The sequence below is a fragment of the Ambystoma mexicanum genome, chromosome 2q (genome assembly GCF_040938575.1).
Source record: "Ambystoma mexicanum isolate Mex_15411 chromosome 2q, UKY_AmexF1_1, whole genome shotgun sequence".
NCBI classification, from domain to species: domain Eukaryota; kingdom Metazoa; phylum Chordata; class Amphibia; order Caudata; family Ambystomatidae; genus Ambystoma; species Ambystoma mexicanum.
Window position 1 is genome coordinate 985170546 of NC_090924.1, and position 22619 is coordinate 985193164.

The 22619-nt window shown below is 46.1% G+C and overlaps 1 protein-coding gene across 3 annotated transcripts in view; it reads right to left on the reverse strand.

The window, feature by feature from the left end:
• The window catches only part of LANCL2 (LanC like glutathione S-transferase 2), a 541821-nt gene extending 529282 nt beyond the window's left edge, over nucleotides 1-12539 (reverse strand). The window contains exon 1 of one of the 3 annotated variants that reach the window (XM_069648293.1): nucleotides 12235-12539. In XM_069648293.1, the coding sequence (XP_069504394.1) occupies nucleotides 12235-12240 (6 nt within the window). In that variant the 5' untranslated portion in view covers nucleotides 12241-12539. The other 2 variants (XM_069648295.1, XM_069648292.1) reach the window with 2 other exon arrangements.
• Between the last annotated feature and the right edge of the window lie 10080 nt (nucleotides 12540-22619).

Genomic DNA, 22619 nt, shown 5'->3' on the forward strand with positions numbered 1-22619 from the left:
CCACGCTTTACCCCTTTCGTCGACCACGGGGTGGGGAGGCTTGTCATCTTTGCCATTTCTGGTCCCACATTTTGCGTTCAAATCACCGCATATTATTACGTGGGGGATCTTTAGGTCGATTGTAATATTGTCGATGATGTTCGCAGTGTCCGTACAGAAGCCCTCAGTGGAAACTCTCTCCGGGTTCCAGTATAGGTTGATTATTGCTATTTCTGATGTGGCGTCTACGGCTAGATCTTGGAGACGGTGATTCCAGGATACAAGAGTTGTTAACATGCCATAATCTTCGGCTACCTTCTTTATACTCGAGATTCCTGAGCCTACCCGGATTGCCGTCAGTAGGCCGGCCGATGGTCGTCCCTTTAAGGCCCTTGTTGCTGGGGACACTTCAATTTCATAGCCGTCCAACGCCGGTTTGCCCAGGAGCCAGGTTTCTTGAAGGCAAATAAGGTCAAAGGCTCCTAAGTTAGTCTCATTTTCAGTCATTAGGTGGCGGTGACCTCTTGTGTTCCAAGATGCCATAAGAAGGGATAGTTCTTTTTGCTTAGTGGGCGGCCTTTCTTCTCGCCCCGTAGTGGCATTGGAACACGATGGTAATTGCTAAACTCTGGGGGGGTGGGCAATAAGGTCTTGAACCCACTTCCACGGTTTCAATTGGGTTCCCTCTTTGTTCGGCACTGTTTTAATCTGTTTACCTCGTTCCTCCTGGTGTTGCTTCTCATCACTTGATCTTTGGGCTTTCGGTGGATCTGTGTCGACTGTTCTGGGTCGACTATTCATGTGATTACTATATTCTTTGTTTTCGTAATGATTAGACGGCCTGAATTCACCCCTTACATGTGCCCTTGAGGACCACTTGGGATTATACGGTGTCTTTTCTGCAATGTATTTTGCGGCCTGATGTAGAGTTGCGCCATTATTCTCTCTCTCGTGGGTTTGGTTTGTGGGCAGTGTGGTTTGGAGTTTTTCAATTTTCAGGCCCATACGATGCAAATCCTTTACAAGTTCTCTGGAGAGATCGAAGGCTGCCTTTTTATTCACATGGAGATAGGCTTTGGCTCTGTGGTCTCGATGGTATGGTTCCACCAGTATAAGATCGGCTGATCTCAAGTTTCGCAACGTGCTTGTCTTCCGCAGCAATTTCAGGACTGTGCCTCGGTTCAGTACTAGATAGGCATCTTTTGCAGACGTTTGCTCTAATTTAAACAGTACTGAGTCGTGTAGTTTCCCTTGTATCTTTTCCTTCGACTTTTGGTGGCTACTCAACAATTTGTGGGGTTGGAAACGAGTTTTATACTGGTGCTCCTGTTGGATTGGCCTACCACTTATGTCTTGGTCTGGTTTGCGAGTTCTTGATATTTCTTGTTCTTTGAGGGTTTTTAAGGCCTCTAGGGCAATACTTGGTGAGTTTGCCGGTGAACTGGAAATGCGAGATCTTCGGCCTCCCCCGTTCGTACTTGTTACCTCATTTTGTAATGGGGTCAACTTCCCCAAAGAGGGTTGTGGCGCACTTGTCGATGGGGAGCTGATTTTTCTCGATGTTGAGGGCCTCGCCTTCTCACCATCCGAGTGTTGTGAAATATTCAATAGATCCTGATCTGACTCCTCTCCGCTACTTACATCCAGGGTCAGTACTGGTCTCAGAGTGGTTGAAGGATTCTCTGGCTGTACAGCGTTATTGGGTTTGGGTTTTAAGCTCCCCTCGTCGCGACTTTTTTGTGCTTCTGGAAGTTCCCTTTGGGTGGACTTTGCTTCTTTGTCCGTTTCCAGCACGCTTTTGCCCTTTGTTTGCTTTGAATTAGTCGTGGGCCGCCCGACTCTAACCTGTTCCTGTTCGTGACTCGCAGTTTTCTTTACTGACTTTTTGAAAATGGGGGCGGTACCCATGTTGCTGCCACTTTCTATTATCTGTATGGCCTTTGAGGCGGAAGTGGTCTGGTTATTTTTTGCTTCTAACTCACCTTTCAGTAAGTCAATTTTCCCCTCAAGGTTTGCAGCAATCCTGTTTGAGTTTTTCTCCACGGCCATTAGGTATCCTTCCATGAGGGTTAGTTTTTCGCTCATTGAGCTTATCATGGACGAGTTGTCCTTGAGTGCTTCATGAATTGCCTCATACAGTTTGCAAAAGGGGTTTAGGGCTATTGTCATCGCTGACATTATTGACAGTAAGTCAGCTTTATTTTTAGAGGGGGTGTCTTTCTCTATTATGCTTGGAATTTCACTTAGGCGCCTCGATTTCTTGGGGGTTTTTGTCTCTCTCTCCATTAGGTGATGGGCCGGCCTTTCTGTTGACCTTCGCTTTATTTGTGGCGATGGGCTGGGCGTCGGTGAGTTGTTTTCTCTTAGTGGCCTCCCTGGATTTCCAGGAATATGTGGATATGTCCATGCATATTGGTCCTTCGCGGTGGATACAGTCTGCTCATCTCTTTCACTGGGAGTGGCTGGGCCCCCCTCTCGAAGTTTGGAGATAGCCTCTTCTGACTGAGCTACTTTTGGAGATTCGTGCACTGCATCTCTCTCAGTCGCTTGATAAGCAGAAGTTTCTTGCGTACTTAGGTTTACCCTTTGCTGGGGCGAGATGTTTTCTGAGTCGCCGCTCTCCTCATTGTCTATCGGCGTGGCGAGGATCGCTGGGGAGCTATTAGCGAACTCTTGAGGGGTATCTTCGGTTTTCCTAGATTTCAGTCTTGGAGAGGGTTCTATGATGGCCTCCAGTATTTCAGCATCTGAAAGTTCCGGCTCCCTCTCATGTTTCCTTTTATGCTGTTGAATGAAATAGTCTTTGAGTGATGCTGATATCAGAGGGGTTGCTAGGCGATTGGTTCTCCCCTGTGCTCTCGCTGGGACTTTGCGAGATTTCTTCCCTGGCGCCTTTTCCATCCTTGCTTTTGCTGTTTTACTTTGCTTTGATGGAATTGTTCTACGTGGTACTGGGGATTTGTTCAGGGTGTCATCCGGTTTAGGGACCTCATACCGGGAGGCCAAGTACTGTTGGGTGGAGCCTCCACTGCCACTGTACTCTGGTTCCTGAGTTTGGGGCGTGCGTTGTGAGGGTCTCTCTTTTGTTTTCGTCTCCAGTGCTACCGGTGGAGTGTATTGGTCTGAATTTTCGCGGAATGAATCATCCTGGGGCGTAGTCACATCTTCCTCGAGTACTTCGAATACCGAGTCGTCTGATTGACTGCCACTCATAGCTGATTTTTCCGGTTCATGGTCATAGCTCTTGTTCAGATCTGAGCTGTTTTCACTCCTTCCAATTTGGGTTGCCTTGGCGTTAAGTAGATTAGACTGGTTGGAATGGTCAATGGGTGCGTGTGTACTTATCCTTGGTTGGTGCATTTGAGCAGTAGTTAAGACTTTAGAAGTTGAAATGTCTTGGTGATTGGAGGTGCCCTCCGCGTTTGGCCTACAGGCGACTGCGTGAAAGCGTACTCCTGGCCCTGTGAGTCGGTCCGCGGCTCTTCTATCTTGAGAGCATTTTCGGGATGGTAGATCAGGGCATATAGATTCTTGCCTTGCCCCTACTCCGACAGTCTCCGGCGGGAGATCACTTGCCATAGTGGTCGAACCGTCGGGCGTTCTGTGCATAGATCTTTTAAGAGGGCTCCGCGTGGTGGCGGATGGGGGGAGTAGCCCTTTCCACACTGCACCGTTCTTCACCTCTCCTTCCCCTTTGCCCCTTAGATCTACTACTGGGAGCAAGGGGCCATCCAAATACGTGGGGTCCGCAGTGGGACTCTTGGAGCTGCCTAGTTCCTTTACCCTATCCATAGGTGAGTTCATCTGCGTACAAGGCACAGGTGGTGAGGAGTGTGAACAGGGAAGGAATACGGGGGAGGGATTACTCATAGTTTGTGGTTGCACCTCTCGTGGGGTTGCTTTCTGTATTTTCAGAGAGTATTTATTTAGCGGAGTGTGCTCCTGGCACTCTGGTGGAACAACAGTGTCGGGTACCCATTTGCTGCTACGCAGACGACGACTTATGTCGTCTTCCAAGGGGGGTGGGCAAGCCATCCCCCAGTAGTTAGAGTTATATGTGTTTAATACACAGCTAAGGGCTGGGTGGAGGGGGGGCTTTCTATGTAAGCCCTAAGCAGATGTCAGGGAGGGGCTTACCGTCTGTTGCTTCTCGACGCCCTGCCCCGCGCACTTGCCTATTCCACTTCGGGTGGCCGTGCCGTCCAGAGCCGAACAGCAGCCAAACAGCTCTTTTTGTATTAGATGCAGTGCCCTTTACTCCGCAGTCGGGCTTAACGCCGCGAGGGTGTCTGGGGCTGTTCTTTGTAGTCGAAAAAGGTCACGTGACAGCACACGTGACCGCAACCAGGCAAAGCTCCACCTCCTCCAGGAAGTGGCTGAACGCCGGCAAGCTGCTCTGCGTGAAGCCAAGACGAGTCTGAATGCGAGCGTTCGGGAAACACGTTGAAGTCAATGCAAATTGACTGGGCAGTGACTTCTGACAAAATTGGGTCCTATACCTCATTCAAGGAGTATGCAAAATTTCGGCACAAACAGAAACCTTTACTGCCATATCTTAGACAGTGTCCTGGTCATAAAATGTGTACTCTTTACATGCTGTTTACATTCAATCTCTTTCCAACATTATAGCGCATTAAGAACTGGTCCAAAAGCTCATATTTAGCAGTAGATGGTTGCAGATTCTGTAAAAATCTACAAAAAGGAACATTGAAACATCTTGTGGTATGCTGTGTTTTTTTTGCAAAAGAACGGCAAAGTAGCTTGACGAAATATCTAAATGAAACAACAGGTTATAAATGTGAACTGATTTGGATACAATGTATGTGGGGTTTTAGAATTCCTTTGATCATTGATCTGTCTCATTTGTTATAGGTCATTGAAGTGAATTTAAGTTGTAAGAAAATCTGTGTAGATGGATTGGCGGAGGTGTTAATGCATTAAGTAAAAGAATGAAAGTGTAAGAATTATTCTTCACCCAGGTTGGGGAACTAACGTTTTCAGCTCACCCATAACAATCTATACTCTATCGGAATAAGCGTTAATGCGTTGATATGTGGCAAGGTATGCTTCTCATAGCACTCTGATTGTAAGGAGTGATGTGTAAATTATCGCTGCTCTTGTAGTTTTCTTTTGAGTGTATCATTCTTTTCTTATTCTGGTTGGTCTGTTTGTTTTTAAAGTAATCAATATAACTGTATAAAGTAATTTTAATGAATGTTATAAAGATCTTTTGTATCGAAAAACAACAATAAAAAAAAAAAAATTAAGCACATTTTAAAAAAGTAGTTGTATGGAGAGCAGCCTGCAAGTAGCGAGTAATGGTGTTGGCTAGATCGAGGGGGTTGCGGGGAGAGTTCGGAATCAGTGCAGTGGTTATAAAGAAGGATTTTAGAGAGGGACAGGGTGACTGCAGCCTGTACAGTCTCCCCCACTCTTTTCACTTTTCTTTCAAGAACACTATCTGCACCCTCTCGGAAGGGAAATAAAATGTGTTACAATGCCTTTTCTTATGAAGCATCACTTACTTTTTGTGCTCCAGGGCCCATTTCATACTGTGTGTAGATCGACATTTTAGAACACTTGCCTTCTGTGTGCTTATGCTGAAACGCGTTATCAAAGACGCAGCATCCACAGCAAAACAGTTTTTTGATGGTTCGTTAAAACGTATATCCTTTAAGCACATTATGAATCATGACTCAATAGCCAGCCTGCCGCCTTACCATCCGACTCTCCCACTGATTCGGGGTCTTACCTTATCCCCTTATATGGTCACTTTGCGACAGAGGATTGGTCCATTTCAAGCCTTCTGTAAGGGGGCCAAACCGGACTGCTGTAACAAGGGGTTATTCCTTATGATGTCATATCCCAGACGGCTTTGTCTGTAGGAGGTTAGGGGGTGTCTCAGGAAATAAGAGGAGGATTGGCCATATTCAGGATGTCATGCCACTTCTGCAGTACGTAGTTCCTCTCCCATCTACACTATACGCCCCCCACCCACACATCCAGCGCCACCACATCAGATCAAAGGGACTCCCGTAATTCTCTCCCTGAAAGGACTTCCCAATTATGTTGCATAGGCCTCTTTTGAAGCTCCAGTTCCTAGCCCTTCCTCATAGAAGGCATGGGAAGGATGCCAAAACTTCCCAGAAAGGGACAAGACATTTTGGGCAGGCCCATCTGTTGTTGATGAAACTCTCAGGTGCAGATGCTGTGCCGCAAATGTACACAAATGGCTGTGCCGCTGTAGGTCAGAGTGGAACCCAAGTGGATACAATCATTACGTCAGATTGGGTTTTGCCAAACTAACTGTATCACCTCATATGCCACTATATCTAATTAGATATAACTTTGTATTTATTTTTAATGAAAGCACTGTCACCAGACAAATGAGTACATGCAGTTAAAGGTAGTTTGAACATGGGTGCTAGTACGTTGAAAGGTATCCATGCCTGTTAGATAATTTGATTACAGCAGGCTGTTAAAGGCACCAAATCAGACTTCCTCTCAGCTTGTCCATTCAATTGTATAAGGAAAGATGGGCCAACAGATCTCTGTGTGATTTGGTGTATTCCCATTAAAGCTGCTATGCCCAGTACAAGGGAAACTACACAGGAGCAGTTGCTAATTACTGCTGTGTGTGCACATATGAAGGTACAAGGTACTCGTGCAGCCAAATTACATTTCTGCCGCTGGTGTCCATAGATGTGTTCCAGCAGAGTACACGTCTTCACTATACGTTTCAACATGGAAAACTGGAAAGCAAGTTCTGTTTAGCAGATCACGCTTTCTGGTGGAGAAAAACACCATGATTTTGCACAACAAATTTCAAAAAGCGCAGGATTGCATACCTTTGCAGATGCCTTACTGTACCATTGATGATGGAGGCAGTGTCCCTATTGGTTTCTTTTAACCAGGAACAAGAAGAAGCAGAATCAAGGAGGTACAGGGGACTGAGGGTTTCAGCAGAGATCGGGGTTGCAGGGCTTGAGTAAAGAAATGCAGTAATGTAGGTAAGTAGGGAGGAGAAAGATCACGGATAGATTTGTAGATGAGGAGCAGAAATGTAAAGAGTGTTTGCACATGGAGAGCAACCAAGCTTTGTGACTTATGAGATGGTGAAGGATCTTTGTAAAAAGGAGAGGCCACAGGTAGCAAAGTTGATAACCTTGTTGAGGGGCGAGAGGAGTAGATGGAAAGGCCAAGTCGTAGGCTGGAATAGTCTAGTCTACTGAGAACAATGGTTGAGGTGAGGATTCTCGTAGAATGAAAGGTGAGGTGTGGGTCGATTTTTCCTCATATTGAAGAAGTATTACCTGGCTGCATGAGTAATTGTTGAGAGTCTTGGGTCACTATCACAGAAGATCCATAAGATTGCAAGCCTTGGGGAAAAGGGATCTATGTGATTACTGCAAATAATTTCGAGTTTATTTTTTCTTTTCGCACATTTCAATGCAACTATATGCGGGGGAGAAACCCCATAGTCCCCTCACATTATTTATTACCCTAACCCATCCCCACCACATATAATTGTGCTGGAATTCACAGTAGAAAAGTCTACATTATCGTCCTCAGCATTTACTGCTGCACAATAACGGGGCGATACCGGGAAAAGAATGCAGCAGTCAGGAGGGAAAGAAATGGAGACAAGGGAGTGGATTCAACGTTGGAGGAACAGAGAAAGATGATTTCTGTTTGATGAGTTCAGCATTGAGCAGCATAGAGCCATCCAGTGACTAACGGCAGGGAGACAAAACAGCAGGGGTGAAGGAGGAGACGATCTGGAGGTGAAGGTGTAACCCAAGAAACCGATAACTTTTCCCAGGGAGGGTTGAGAATTAAGGCCCAGGACTGAACCTCGAAGCACTTTGACTCGTAGGAGAGGAGATGTGGAGTTCCAAGAGATGGAGAAGGTGATTTCTGCAAGGTAGGATGTCATCCAGTCCAGAGCTGTGTTTTTGAAGACCAGGGAGGAGAGAGTCGGAGGGTGGGATGGTCTATCAAAAGCTGCAGAGAGTGCATGTAGGATAAGAATGTAGGAGAGGTGAGAATGATGAGCTGGTTCTATGTGATTTCCTTGAGATGTTTTCATTGCAGGAGAATTAATCGAATTTTAAGTTTGTAGGACATTTTACTGCACATGTATGCGGGGTAAGAGACCCCCGCACTCTCCCCCCAGTCCCTCTCTAGCTTTGTTATCACCCTAACCCACCACCCCACATACATTTGCTGTAAAATGTGTTGAAAAAGATTTGATGAGTTCTCCCTCGATGGAAAAACCTGCAATGGAATCTACCTATCAATGACACACTGCATTTGTCGTTCTTTGTGCTCTGTTATCATTGTCTCCCATCTATGCATACCCCAGAAATTGCATTATCTCTACACTGTGCATCACATATGGGTACCCCTTGTAAATGCATTACATTGTTGTTTGCTGTACCCTAGCACGTCCCTGCTGTAGTTCAAACAAATTAACCCTAAAATAGTTCATTAAATGTATCCATATTGTATTTTATTTTGTTTTCATACCCAGGTGCCTCTTTGTAAGTACATTCCTATATTGTGCTCTATGATGTTCACATCTAGATATCCCTAACAAAAGGCATTGAATTTCTTTTTCATGCTGTTTGTCATCTAGACATGCCTGATAAGTTGTGTACTGTTGTGTTCACATGTAGGTATTCCAGCAAAAGCGAATTGCATTGTTATACTGTGCTCTGTGTTGTTTCACAACTAGGTATCCCAACAAACCCATAAACAAACTCCTACTCAACCACCCTCACTCAGCACATGCCAACACAAACGGGTCGAAAAACCTAGTCGCTAAACATTACAAAACTCTTCAGCTCTCTAATCATCATGCAAACCTCACCAACTGACTCAAACAAGTCAAATATTGGAAATAATACATCTCTTGTGTAAACAAAAACTCACCTAGAAAGCACACCTGTATAGGAGCAAATTGCTACTGCTTCCAGCTAAGCACAACACCTTGTATTTTACTTCTTCTCCCCTAATCCACCCCGACTTTCCCTTTCAGATCCATGAGAGCACTTGAGACCATGCAAATGGCATCGGTGGGTGGCACACATCTACATAACATAACAGCGATATGCATCACTTTGCTAGCAGGTTTTCATAAAGCTGAAAAATCAATACTGTGACATCGGTATGGGGGAGCTGCATGAAACTGGTATTGGAATGAGGCGATTGGCTGGTTTCTTCCTACCAGGTGCTACTAAAACAAGCATTGGCCATGCCAACAGTTTTGGCTTTTGTGTGGGCATTGGAAAGGTATTTGCCAGGCACTACTGTAGTGGTAATAAGTGACCAATTATAGTAGCAGCTGCAAAATAGTGTGAGTACCTGGGCATATAATAGCTGCGCGTAGCAAAAGCCTAATGTGTATACACAAGCTAAAACTGTTGGCTTTTCCAATGCTTGTTTTCATCAGGGCTTCATTTAAAGACACGCACAGTGCTTATAAATCGAGTGGTTAAGACATTTTTGTTAAAGCAGTAGCACATTCACAGCACCAATTAAGTCAATACTGATTTTAAAAAACGCTGGCAGGCACTATGAGAGCAATGGTTGATGTTAATGCTTGAAAAAGCAAGCTCAGAGAGATCCCAGGAGGATGTGTTTTGGGAGAGGAGGGGCAGGAAGTGGATTGGAATGACCTTAGGGATTAGCATGGCCATGGGTAGTCAACGGGTGGGTAAATAACCAAAGAACACACGTTCCAAGTTTTGTGTCCCCCCCTCATATGTCATTTCTGCCTATCTGTACTCTAAGGAAATAGTTTCGGGGTATAGGTGGCACATTAGCGCCACCTAAGACCCAAAACTAAAAACGTAACCTTTTGATCTCCGATTCATCTTTACACGTTAGACACTGTAGACAGAGAAAATAATAAATATGCCCAGATCCTTACAAAAACCTGCCTATTTTGTGGTGCAAGTTTGATTGCCATTTTTGGACTAGTTGTTTTGTCAGTCCTCAAGTGCACATCAGTCACTGTGCAGCACATTTGAAGCTGAAGATCATTAATACAAAAAAACTCCACAAGTATTATTACATCATTCAAAACATTGGTATGTATACTGATTTCACAAGCACATGTATATATTTATCGAATGATTCAAAACAACACATTTCGAAATGATATACTACGATTATTCGCCCAAATTTTGTCAGGAACTCAAGGACACCTTCAGTAAGTCCACATGCGGGTCCTAGATGGTGTCCCTGTATTTCCGCCAAACTAGATGCGCGCAGCGTCGTTGCCATTGGCCCCAACCGTGATATGTTGTACGCCCCCCCTCCGCTTTCCCCCTCCACTGGTTGGCTGAGCGCTGCGTTGTCCCCACCCACATGCAAGTGTTATTGCTGAGCAGTCGCCACGCCCCTTACTAAACTGCGGTTTCCTTTCCTGCGCTGGCGCTGTTGTAAAGCCTCACACGCGCGGCCGAGCAATGTGTTTTATGTAGCCCCGCCTCCTCTGCCCGCGCGACTCCCTCGCTTCAGGGCGCCTTTACTTTTGTGGTACACGGCGCTCTGTGCTTTCTCCCTCCTTGAGCGCTGTGTTACTGCCCCGTGTTTCTTGTTACGCGTCTCTTTTTCTAGTTGAACTCCACCCAGTGCCTGGCCTATAAACATAACGCGCAGTTTTCTGGTCCACTTTGCCAATAAATGCATAGGGACCCTCCCCTTAGTTATTCTCGGGATATGTGCGCCCCCTTCCCAGTCTCCTTCACGCCGGCTCCCTCATGAGCTGCTCTGGGCCGCGCCCCTCGTTGTATCCGGCCCCCTCCTCCTCTTGGCTGCCCGGTGAGCACCCCCTCCCGTGTACTTTCTGCCTGCTGTTGCGCGTATGTCCCCGCACCGCTGTCCTAGGCCCTCGGGCTGTCCCGGGATCTAGTACACGTGTTGGCCGCCAGGGCCTACTGCCTCGGCGGCGGTTTGCGCCCGTCGCCGCGCCCTCAGTTTACCTTGCCATCCTTGTCGAAAGGCACGTCCTGGTCTCCGGCAGACAGGTCCTGCTCCGGTCCCCCCTCCACCTCCCCCTCCTCGGGGTTGGACGCCGCCGAGCAGATGCCTTCGTAGTCCGGGTAGGGGTTTGCGAAAGAGCGCTCCTCCATCTCGGACTCTGAGCCGAACTGCAGCTTCAGCCTCTTGGACATATTCTCTCCCATCACACGGAGAGCCGGCAGGGACAAACCTAGTAACGCAAGCCACGGCGGGCGGCAGAGCGGCAACACCCGTCCTGTGGCGCGGTGCCGTGTGTGTGTGTGTGGAGGGCGCAGGAGGCTCACAAAGACACCCAACGCCCGGCTTTCAAAGGGAATCGGCCTGCTTTTACAAGAGACCTGCAAAAAAAACGACGCTTATTCCAGAATGTCACAATAATCGGAGTGCCCAGCGGATTTTACATACAGCTTTACACAACTGGAATGGTGGTGCTTGTACAAATGCGAAGATTTTATATTGGCTTCGCATGAATATTGGCCCTTTTTCGCTATAATATATTTAAAAATAAATAACGTCCCCAGCCGTGCAGTTTCTGCTCTGACTGTTCCGCCTGGCTGCACACGACCCGTCCGGCCCTTATACGCAATACTAATCAATTAGTGTCCCTAGCATACTGTAAATCACGGAGGAATATAATCACTGCTAAGTAGATTTAACTTGTTTTAATGCAGATGGGCACTTTTGAGCATTACCTGCCTGATAAGAGTGAGTGACACAAGGACATTTAAAAAACAGAGCATCCGCACGTTCAATATAAATTCTAAATGACTTGCCTTAATCAATTTACACTATAGACAGACCCGTGAACAGCATAGAATCTTCCTTTCATAACGGCCACACCTAATTACAGCTGGTAGCCAACAGGCCAAATGCTACACAGCATGCTAGATTCATGTCATGAAACCTACAGTGACAAGGCAGCATTTTCCCCACCCGCCGTCACCCCAGCAGAGTCCGCAGCAGCACAGCAGCCATCAATCCCTGAAACATACAAAGGACCCTTCCTGCTTTGATGAACAGCCCCGGATACATGTATATGTCTCCATGTCAGCAAGCAGCAGATGCCACGCCATCCCTCAGACCCTCAGACTATCACTTTATACTGGATGGAAACCCTCCGCACCTACCCTTAAACACAGCGGCTTCCTCTTGCAGAAATCTCATGCTAGACTACCAAGAAACAAGACGAGGACACGGAAATCCAAAAGAATGGACATTTCTTACATGCATCTTTCTAGCTTTTCTTAATTGGGCAAACCCCACAAGAACAACGCCACCGCATATTCCATTTCATCAACCTGATAATCGCAGGAGGGGGAGCTTTGACACGTTCTGTTAACGACCCCCCCATTTGTATCTCGCAGACAAATCCATTCATATGTTGTCAAAATGTGTTCGCTCTCTCCAGATTAAAACTAGAGCTGTTGGTGTCCGGTTTGTAAATCGTAGGGTTGTCCGTATTCGTTTCGTGTCCGTGTCTTTCGACTGAAGAACAAAACGGGCGAACAGCTCTGCCGAGAGCTGCAGCGGCATTAAAGTACACAGTCAACTAACTGAGCAGCCGGCGTTCAGTAGATATAAATCACTCTTTTGAGCACAGTCTATTTCCCACTCACGCTTTTCCAGAGAGAAAATACTCGTGTCGTGTGAACAGATGGTGTGCCTTTCATTATTCCACTTTATGTTCATGCTATTCAGCTTAAAACTGGTTTAACTTCACGGTTGGGGATCAAATTATACTTCCTGAATGTCTGCAATAATACAATTTTTAATATATATTTTTAAAAAGTGAAGAGGGATGACAAAGCCTGCCAACACCTCCCATCCTATTAAATTCATGGCAAGGAAGAAAGCCAGAAAACACTAAGCACCCATTTTATTTTGGATGAATCCCTAATGGACCCATGATTGATAAGTAAGTTGAAAGGTATCCTCTCAGCCAGCTATACCGACCAAGGAACATACAGATTTATCCATGTGTGGGTGAAGAGCCACAGGCTATGATTAAAGACACCTGTATGGACAGCTTGGACTAAACACCACAAAGACATTTTGCCGATGTAGTTAGAGACACCATGACATAGCAGTGTTCGACATGAAGTGCATGTGCCATCTGCACTTTGGGACACAAACGCCCACTCAAATACACAAACACAAGTGTACAGTTCTATAGTTTTTGGAGAGATACATGTACATACTGTCATTGCTTTTATTATTTTGCCATTAGCCAAAGGCTAATTACAGCAGGCCTCTGAGCAAGAGAAGAGCTGTGCTGATTCAGGCTGGACAGAGAGCAAGACTTGTGAGACAGGACCTGCAGTCATTCCAATCCCCAAATAACAGGGACCAGCTGCAGAAAATACAAATAATTCCTCATAATTCAGAGCTGCACAGCTCAAATTCGTGGTCTCTGAACACATGACACAACCGAAGCAGACAATGGACAGTGATCAGCAGTGGGAAAGGAGAGCCAGTCTCAGGCTGCCAGATACAAGTTTGCAACCATATGTAACACATGTTGTGCCGGTCAGGAGAGCACTCTCATAAGCGAGGGTGGTTCACACAAGTTACAATGCAGACACATAATCATTCTTATTACCTTGAAGAGGTACACAGTGAGCTGAGAATCTTTGCAGATCCCAGGCCTGGGGACGCCAGCTCTAGCCAAACACAGTTTAGTACCCTTGGGCTGGGTAGCAACAAGCAAGAACCAATATAAGTCCACAACACTGCAACAATGTTATAGTTAGTGACTTGGGGATGGAACATACCAGCCATCTGACATGCGAGGGCCAGTAGAATAACAACTATAATGTCCTATATATGTAATAGAATACTCAATACCCAATCACTTGCCCCGATAGATTTTTTGGAGAGGGGCCCAGGTTGTGACGTAATGCTGACGCCGTTTGGAAGTAAAACTGGCCTGCGATCCGCGGAAGAGAGATGTGCATGGCTATTTCCTGTTCCTGTGCTGGTTTTGACTGTAATAAACCGCAGTTTGAACTTGCCGTTGAGTGAGTCCTCCATGTATCCTGGGAAGGGAGTTGGGCCTTCCAAGACTGCAGACTTCCAGTGTCCTTCTGGCATACCTGGGGGTCCGTCCCCAACAAAAGTACAGCAGGAAATACTAGGCTCACACATCAATTTCGGCTGATGTCAAACCAAAGTTCTTTTATTCATTGGCTGCAAGACCAGGTAAGCGGCACCCTGCACCTAACAGGGTCTGACAGACATGTCCCACCTCCCAGACGGCCCATTTTGATTGAGCCCAGCTCACCTGACCAAGAAAGTTCGAGAGAACTAATACTGAGCCTCAGAGCACACTTACCTCGCCAAAATAAAGAAACCCATTCATTGTTAATTGGTCAATTGATTGTTTAGTTCCACTTATAACGTATGATGGTTCAGGGCTACATATTCTTGCTTAGGGGGAGTTGGGCACCCACCCCCAAGCCGATTCGGTTGTTTTTGACCAGTTCCATTGTCTTTACCAGTGCCTACTGGTCCACGTTATCACATGGATGCCAGTGACCTTGGCACCAGTTTCTGCTTAACAGCACTTTTTAGTCCATCACAGAGTGCATACTCAGAAAGGTCCATGGACAGAGCAAGCAGTGCTAAAGTTAAAGGAATAGACGAGTCTCTAAAGGAAAAACCCTAACAGAAAATTGGCAGTGATGAAATGGGGGCATGGCCAACCTTATTCAATATGTGATTAATGTCCATCTGAAAATGGACATTTTATATTTTCTGTTCTTTAGTTCTCTATTTTATTTATTGGCAGCCCCCTCACTATGCCTCAACCCCTTTTGCACTACATGCAATCTCAAATAAAATCAAGCTTTATTTAAAGGAATCCTAATCATTGGCCAGCATTCAAAGCAACTCAGCAAATCAAAATTAATTTTTTAAAACTTTATTTTGTGCAGTAACCAACATCCTCAAACACAAAAGCATCAAGAATGTTTCCATCAAATCTGAGCATAATAATAAACAAATAAGCAGACCGTGTAAAACAAACATGAAGTACTGCGGGTACAGCACGTACCGTACCTACAGGTCTGACCTTGTCCTTTGTAGGTATTCTCGGAAGGGACCCCATATGTCCTTGGGTCTGCAGTTGGGTACTAAAAGGGAGATGGATCTTTCCTCATTCTCATTTGCATAGGTCAGTTCTTTAAGCCATACATTAATGTCGGGCGATTTTTGATTTCCAACAGTTCAATATATATTTCTTAGCAATCAGATATCCCAAATTGAAGAGGCGGCGTATCTTAACAGACATTTTACCGATGTCACCAAACCAGTATTTGGGGGGGCGAGAGTGTGGAGGGTATGTCAGTGAAGTTGTGCAAACCATCTGCAACCAGTTGCCAAAATTGAGCGACCCGGGGGCAGCTCCAGTACATGTGTATAGAGTCAGACCCATCAGAGCCACACTTTGCGCACTTTCCATTAACATTGGGTGCGAACCGAGCAACTCATCCGGGGGTGTAGTGCAGGCAGATCGGTATCTTGAATTGTATTAATCTTTACCTTGCATTCATCTAGACCTCCTTAGTAAGCCTGCACCAGCAAAGCCACCTCTTGTCATCTATTGGTCTATTTAAATCCAGTTCCCACTTTCCCATAACATCCTAGGTGAGCAACTGGGTGCCTTGGCATTCCTTGTATGATCCGGACACCAACCCCCTTGGGTACCTGCCAGAAACCACAGTCGCCAATAGTTCACATTCATTGGGCTTAGTCGGAAAAAGGGCTATAGTTTCCCAGCAGCTGCTCTCATCCTATAATATTGTAGTGTTTGGATTGGATTGTTGGCCAGCATTTCAGAGAAGTCTGGATAAGTGATAAAGGGAAGAGTTCTTGTAATGTAAGTGTTCCACCAGGATCCCACGTATTCTGAATATCCTTGTCATATGTCGGAGGGAGACCAGGGCAATTCCACAATAGGAGCGCACCGCAGTAGGGGGTAGAAACTCCAAGCCTTCTAAACAGTCTAGCCCATCATTCAGTGTTGTGTGGACCGGGTAGAATGTGCATGTGTCCGCATGTTTGTAGGCAATAACAACAGTTCTCAGACTCGAGTGTGAGGTGCTGTACCTCTCTAGGGCCGTGTGTATCGGGTTCACCGGTGTGGAGTACCAGTACCTGGCAAATTGTGCCTACGATACCTCGTAGTATAGCTCAAAATCAGGGGCTTGGAGGCCACCCTGTTCATACGGTCTAGTCAAGCCCTCCCAGCTCATCTGCGAGGCCCCAGAACCCCACACAAAACCAACCAACAGGGACGGCAATCTGGCAAAGAAAGCACAGCTCAGCCAGACAGGGATGTTGGTGAAATAGTACAGTAGTTTAGGGGCCACAATCGTCTTGAGTATAGAGAGCCTGCCATGCAAGGAGATAGGGAGTCTAGCCCAGAGAGCCAACTTATCCGCTAATGTCAATAAGTAAACCTCATGATTTCCCGCCAGCAGGGAACGATGTGTCCGCAATACCACTATGCCCAAATATTTAAATTTATCATGGACCCATCTGAACCCAGCCAGGTCTTTTGGGGCGTGAGTGATTTCGGTCAATGGAAACAGTTCTGATTTTGATTCATTAATACGGTATCCTGAATATACCGAGTACCTGTGTACCTCCTCAAGCAATGGAACCAAGTTTAGGATTGGATTATGTATATAAAGCAGCGTGCCGTCAGCGTAGAAAGAAATGATCTGTGGCGGACCTTGTATGTGCAGTCCACGGTGTATATGTTTGAGTCTCATTATGCAAGCAACAGGCTCTATTGTGAGCGCAAACAGCAAAGGGGACAGCGGGCACCTTTGTATTGTACTGCTTCCCAGTGAGAATATGGACAACAGCATGCCGCCAGCTTGGACCCTAGCAGTGGGAAAAGCATATAACAGTCAGACAAACGGAAGAAAATTATCACCCAAGCCCATCCGCTTTAGTATTGCGAATAGAAACCGCCAAGAGACCGAATCAAAAGCCTTTTCGGCATCAAGCGAGGTGGCAAATGCCTGTGCTTTTGGATCAATCTGGGAATGAATGCTGAAGAGTGTACGCAGGTTGAACACTGCTGAGCATCTGGGGATGAACCCAGATTGATCCAGATCTACCAGATGCAACACGTGGAGGAGGAGACGAGTGGACAACAATTTAGCGAAAATGTATGTATTGGAATTGATCAGGGAGAGGGTCCAATAGGAGGCCATCTCTGTGGCTGGTCAATTGGGCTTCAGTAGCACCGTGATCACTGCTTCTGAGAGGGAGGGGGGTAATCGACCAAGTTGGTTAGACTCCTCTCATCGTTGCACTAACTTGGGGACAAGGATATTGTGAAACTCCTTATAAAATTCACTGCCTAAGCTGTCAGGGCCAGGGGCCTTGCAGGACGGGAGTGACATGATAGCATCAATGATTTCGTCCGAAGGCAGTGGTTGGTTAAGTACTAGCTGCGCCTCTTACAACACCACAGGGAGTGGTATCTCTGCCAAATATGCCTCCAATTCTGCATTATGGCATTGGTCCGAGTTAGAATATTAAGATTCATAATACTGATGGAATTCGTCATTGATAGCCTCTGGGGCAGTGTGGAGAATCCCAGAAGGCCCCCTAATACCTGTAATGTGCTGTACCCCCCTCAGATCGAACAACGTTTGCAAGGAGCCGACCTGGTCTAGCTGCCTCACCGTACTCTTGCCTGAATGGGTAAATACATCAGTCTAACCTCCCTATCCGCCAATTCCCTGAACCTCAACAGGTTGCCATTGAGTCCCAAAAGTGCACTGTCCTGTGTGTTCCCATACTAATTTTTGAGCTTCCTAAGGTCTAATTCCACACTGCCCATTTCCCGTTGTGTCTCCCTGAGGGCGCCTGAGGATATGGAAATCACCTCCCCTCTAGGCCACACCGTGAAAGCCTCCCATACTCTGTGATGATACTGCACCAAATCTTCATTTTTATGGAAAAAAAGCTATCACTCTGCTACTGAGCGTATCAAGAAAGACCTGGTCCAGCAGACATGTCGAACGCATGTCCCATGGGGGGCGGTGAGCGGCTGATCCATCCCAAATAGAGTCAATATAATGGGGGAGTGATCCGAAATTGTTCTGGGGAGAATCCAGTTCTGTGGGCTACTGCGGGTTCCCTTTCCTGAACTCCAAGCATTTAGACTCTTTCAGTGGGTATCTCAGGCTTCTCTTGTCCTAGCTCGGATCTCTTTTGGCTTCACAAGGTTTGTTTTCCAAATATCAAAGTTCAAGTAATCACAAAGTTCAACATGCAACAAAATAACAGTTCAGTTCATTTCCTTAGGGGTTCCTTTCCCCATATTCAATGGTTCCTCTGGACCTTTATCTTTTCACACAGTTCACTTGTTAAGCGGGGTCGCCCCTGGTCTTGGCGCAGTTGTCAGACAGCATGATCCACCCATTACAGGTCACACAACCAGTTGTCCATGGTTTTTTATGTGCTCTCATGTAATTCCATTTCACAAAATATCTCTTCTTTATATATTTCTTTACCCTATCAAGGCTGAGAGGGGCTAGGGTAGGTGAATGTGCTGTTGAGAATAAATGTGTGATGTATCTAATCCTCTCTTTCTTACCTCCATCCTATGGTGGTGGTCTCTATAGGATGTTTGCCTTGCTTTTGATGGCTTTTCCATCTTTTCATTAATTAGTGGAACTTCGGCAGGCAGTGTAGGATAAGGCTGGTAATATCCCTGAAAGACTAAGGGAGAGTTGGGTGAGTCAGTACTAGCGAATGGAGAGTACAGTGTTTTTTCTTTGTACCTCGGTTTTCCAGGTTGGGGAGGTTCCTGGACATTTCCTAAATTAATGGAACAAGAATAACAATATCCCATAAGCATCTCAGGGATGCTAGATTCTCCTTTCCCCTTCTGCACCCAAGGACCCTGTACTCAGGTGATCCTCCCTTGCTTCTCCACCCCAGCGTTCTGATACAAAAGCAATGGCCCTTCTCTGGACACCTGTGCAAAGGATCCCTGGGAAGTAAATGTTTGAACATCCTCAGGTTTCTCACATAGCCCAGATGAAACACAGATATATTCTGATGGACATATACCACTCTACTGATGACCTAATTGTCCATTGCCTCTTCTATGGATGCTAAATGGGTACATAGAATCAACTCACTATATTGAATATTTTGACCCAATGAAATGGATGGGAACGAAAGTCTCTGAATATGTATGTATAGGGGCCGCATTTCGGATTATCATGCTCCGTAATTTGTGAGGATTTTAGATGGTTTTACTTTGGATCCTATGATGTCCCTTGGCCTTGTTCAGGCTGTTTTCTCCTTTGTGTCAGGAATAAACTGATGAGAAACGGACATTTATGCAACATTTGTTTCTTCTGTTTATTCAGATAGAGTTATGTCTTCCGCCTGGGATTTGCTTATCGTCTGTATTTTGCCAATGATGGCTCAACCCTTCCTTTCCACTATTACCTTGGCAACTGGTGAGATGTCTGGACTTTGGTTCTTTTTGCCAGCTCAGCAAGACTGAATCTTTCTTCTTACAGTGTTAAGGCCTCTCGATGGCTCCCATTCATCTAACATGGGTGTGCCCTCCATCTTGGTTTACATGGCCACTCAGTTTAGTTGCATTCTGCATCAAGCAAGCAGTTATGTGTTCTTGTTCGCTGTTTATTTCAGCATAAGAGAGATAGGGTGTATTTGTTCTCTTCTCTTAGTGATTGTAAGCATTCTCTTTATGTCTAAAAGCAGTTTGGCCTAATTGTCTGTGGAGCTTCGTGAAGGGATGCATGTGTGCTTCTTGTCTAACACATCTATGTGTGTGTGTGTTCATGTGTGTTCATCCATAACATCATTCACCTTCTTCATGATTATAACTCATTTAGTTGCCCTGTCGCCTGCAGGTTCATTGCTTCGGTGATGTCATCTAGTTATGATCTGTGGGGCTGCTTCAGTAAGTGGCGCCTGTCACTTTGGCGATATATTGGTGGGGCTATGGAGGCGAGCTTGTCCACTCCACCTCTCTACAATCCCCCCTCTGGTCCAGACATGAACCATACATACTCAAACCCCGTCCCCTCTCCCCACTAATGGGTGTCTTGTGGTTCCACACCTTATCCACCCCCCCACAGATTGCTTTAGTTCCTTATGTGTTCATCCATGCTCCAGGTCACTTTCTCCTCTTCACTTTGCTTCAGTGACCTTTTCTCACTCCGGTGATGCATCCAGTTTGGGGAACCCAGCTATTTTATGTCTTTGTGGGGCACCACCAAGACTGGTACAGCTGTGCCTCCTCTCATGCCATGTACCTTCGAAATGTGTCTGCAGCCTGCATTCTCTCCAACCTTTACTGTAGCATCATCCTGGTAGCATAGTGGTGTTATTCTTGAGGGGATTTATGGGCAGAGACCCTGCCTTATTTCGTACGTACTCATGTGAGCAACTTGGAATGCCTTGCCCACTCCTTGAGGTACTCATGATTTTCTTTCTGCACCACCTCTACTGGAACTGTCAGAAGCACGTGTGCTTTGCATTCCTGTAGCCCTTTGACCAATTCTTCTCCTGTAACCACCTGTCCCTATACTAGTAGTTGGGGCCTCTTACAGCACCCCAACCAGTTAAAGATACTCAGGTTTACAAGGTTCTGCAGGCATCTCAAGATTCACTTGTCAAATGCTCACAGTACCTTCAACTATACTGAATGTGGCCCAATAAAGTGTGAGAAACCTGTAGGTATCTCACCCTCTAGTCCCTGGGGATCTGTCTTCCAGGTAGGCCAGGACACTGCCATCACTATTGTATCCAGTCCTTGGGGGTGGACCAGTGTGTACCTGGATGGGGTGGGTCTTTGGGGAGTGGAAGTGGGACACTGAAGCGTGAGACGTGGTATCCCCTTCCTTGTGACACCTTTTCCCCATCTTACCAGGTAGGATACCTAGAAACACAGCCACTCCCCCTTTCCGACACAAACTGTTTCTCACAAACAATTTGCTGTGAGCGACAACATACTAACATCACAGCCTAATACCTGACATGTCCCAATTCAAGGGTCGGGCAGAGTCGGGCCATGATTGATAATTACACACATCTGACTGCCATCACACTTCCCCATACGGATAAAAGGCGGAGCAGAAAAGCACACTTTGAGAAAGGCAACATGCACGGGGAAGCAGCAATTCCGAGATGGCAGTTTAAACCGAGGAGCAAGGCGTTGAGATCAGAGAGGATGACAAGGACGGAATTACCCTTGACCTTCTCAACAAAGAACTGAGACTTTCAAAAAGCCTCAAGAAAAAGAAACATAAGACCGGGAATTGCTGCTGACGAACGGTGTAGCATGTGTCAAAGATACAGAGCCCTCCCGCATTGTTAGCCAAGGTGGGGAGAAGCGATTGCCACTGTGGTACTGTCCTTGACTCTCCGACAGCAAAGCAACGCCAACGAGTTCAGCACAGCCGGTGAGTTGGAGAAACTGATAGCAGACCGGACTGTGTTATATTCAAGGTTGAAAGCGGCAAAATTGTATGAAGAAAGAGAACTTGTATACGATTGAACTTTACGAAACCGAAATAGGTACCAGATACAGAGTGATCCGGTATCACATGGGTTCCCACTTCAAGGACTCTGTTTGGTGCCTCTTCCCCCCTGAGCGGGTAAGAATTATTGAACTGTGAAATCAAAGTGGTCCTGCAGCGGGTTGCGTTGAATCCCATGCACATTCGAAAGTCTTCGATTGTCTGTAAAATGAAATTGGTCTGAGCCCGGCTGAGGAGGACTAATTGTGGAAAATGGGTCTGAGCCCGGAAGGGAGGGTGGGATAGAATCCTGGGTGAACAGTGACTCACTTGAGAAGATATTGTTGTGGCAAGTGTGAACCCGACTGAGGGATGCCTACAAACTAAAAATGGTCTGAGCCTTTGGGGATGGACTAATTGTATAAAACAGGATCTGAGCCCAAAAGAGGGGGATCCTGGGTGAACAATAAGTCACCCAAGAAGATATTGCTGCAGCAAGCGTGAACCCGATTGAGGGATGCCTGTGAATTAAAGTGGGTCTGAGCCCGACTGAGGGAGGCTAATTGTGAAAATAGGACCCAAGCTCGGCTGAGTGGTATCCAGGGTGAAGCGTGAATGGCCCGACTTGAATATTTAGAAGGAACATTTCTTTCTTGTTTCTGGTACATCCGGCCCTCTGAAGTAAGAGACTTTGAACGAAAGAGACCTGGGCACAGAGGGCCCTGATGTTTTTAAAAGGAACTGTGACCTCATGCTGAAGAAGCCCAAGAGTGTGCTGTGCTCGAATGACCCGCCTTGCCCCTACTAAATCATGTGGAAGGGCTGCCAACTGCCTAAACATCCTGACTTATTTTGTGAACACTTCTTTCTTTTTGTGAACATTATCCCACACTATTTGTAGCATAGTGGTAAGGATTGGCAATTGATTTTCTTTTTTTAGTACTGGCCCTTTTTATTTGACTAGACTCCACTAGGCTGTATTATTATTAGTTGATGGCCATAGCATCTTAGACTTAGGTTTAGATAGGCGTTTTTTTAAACCCCTGATAAAGTTCAATAAACACCCTTGAACTGTGATCACGT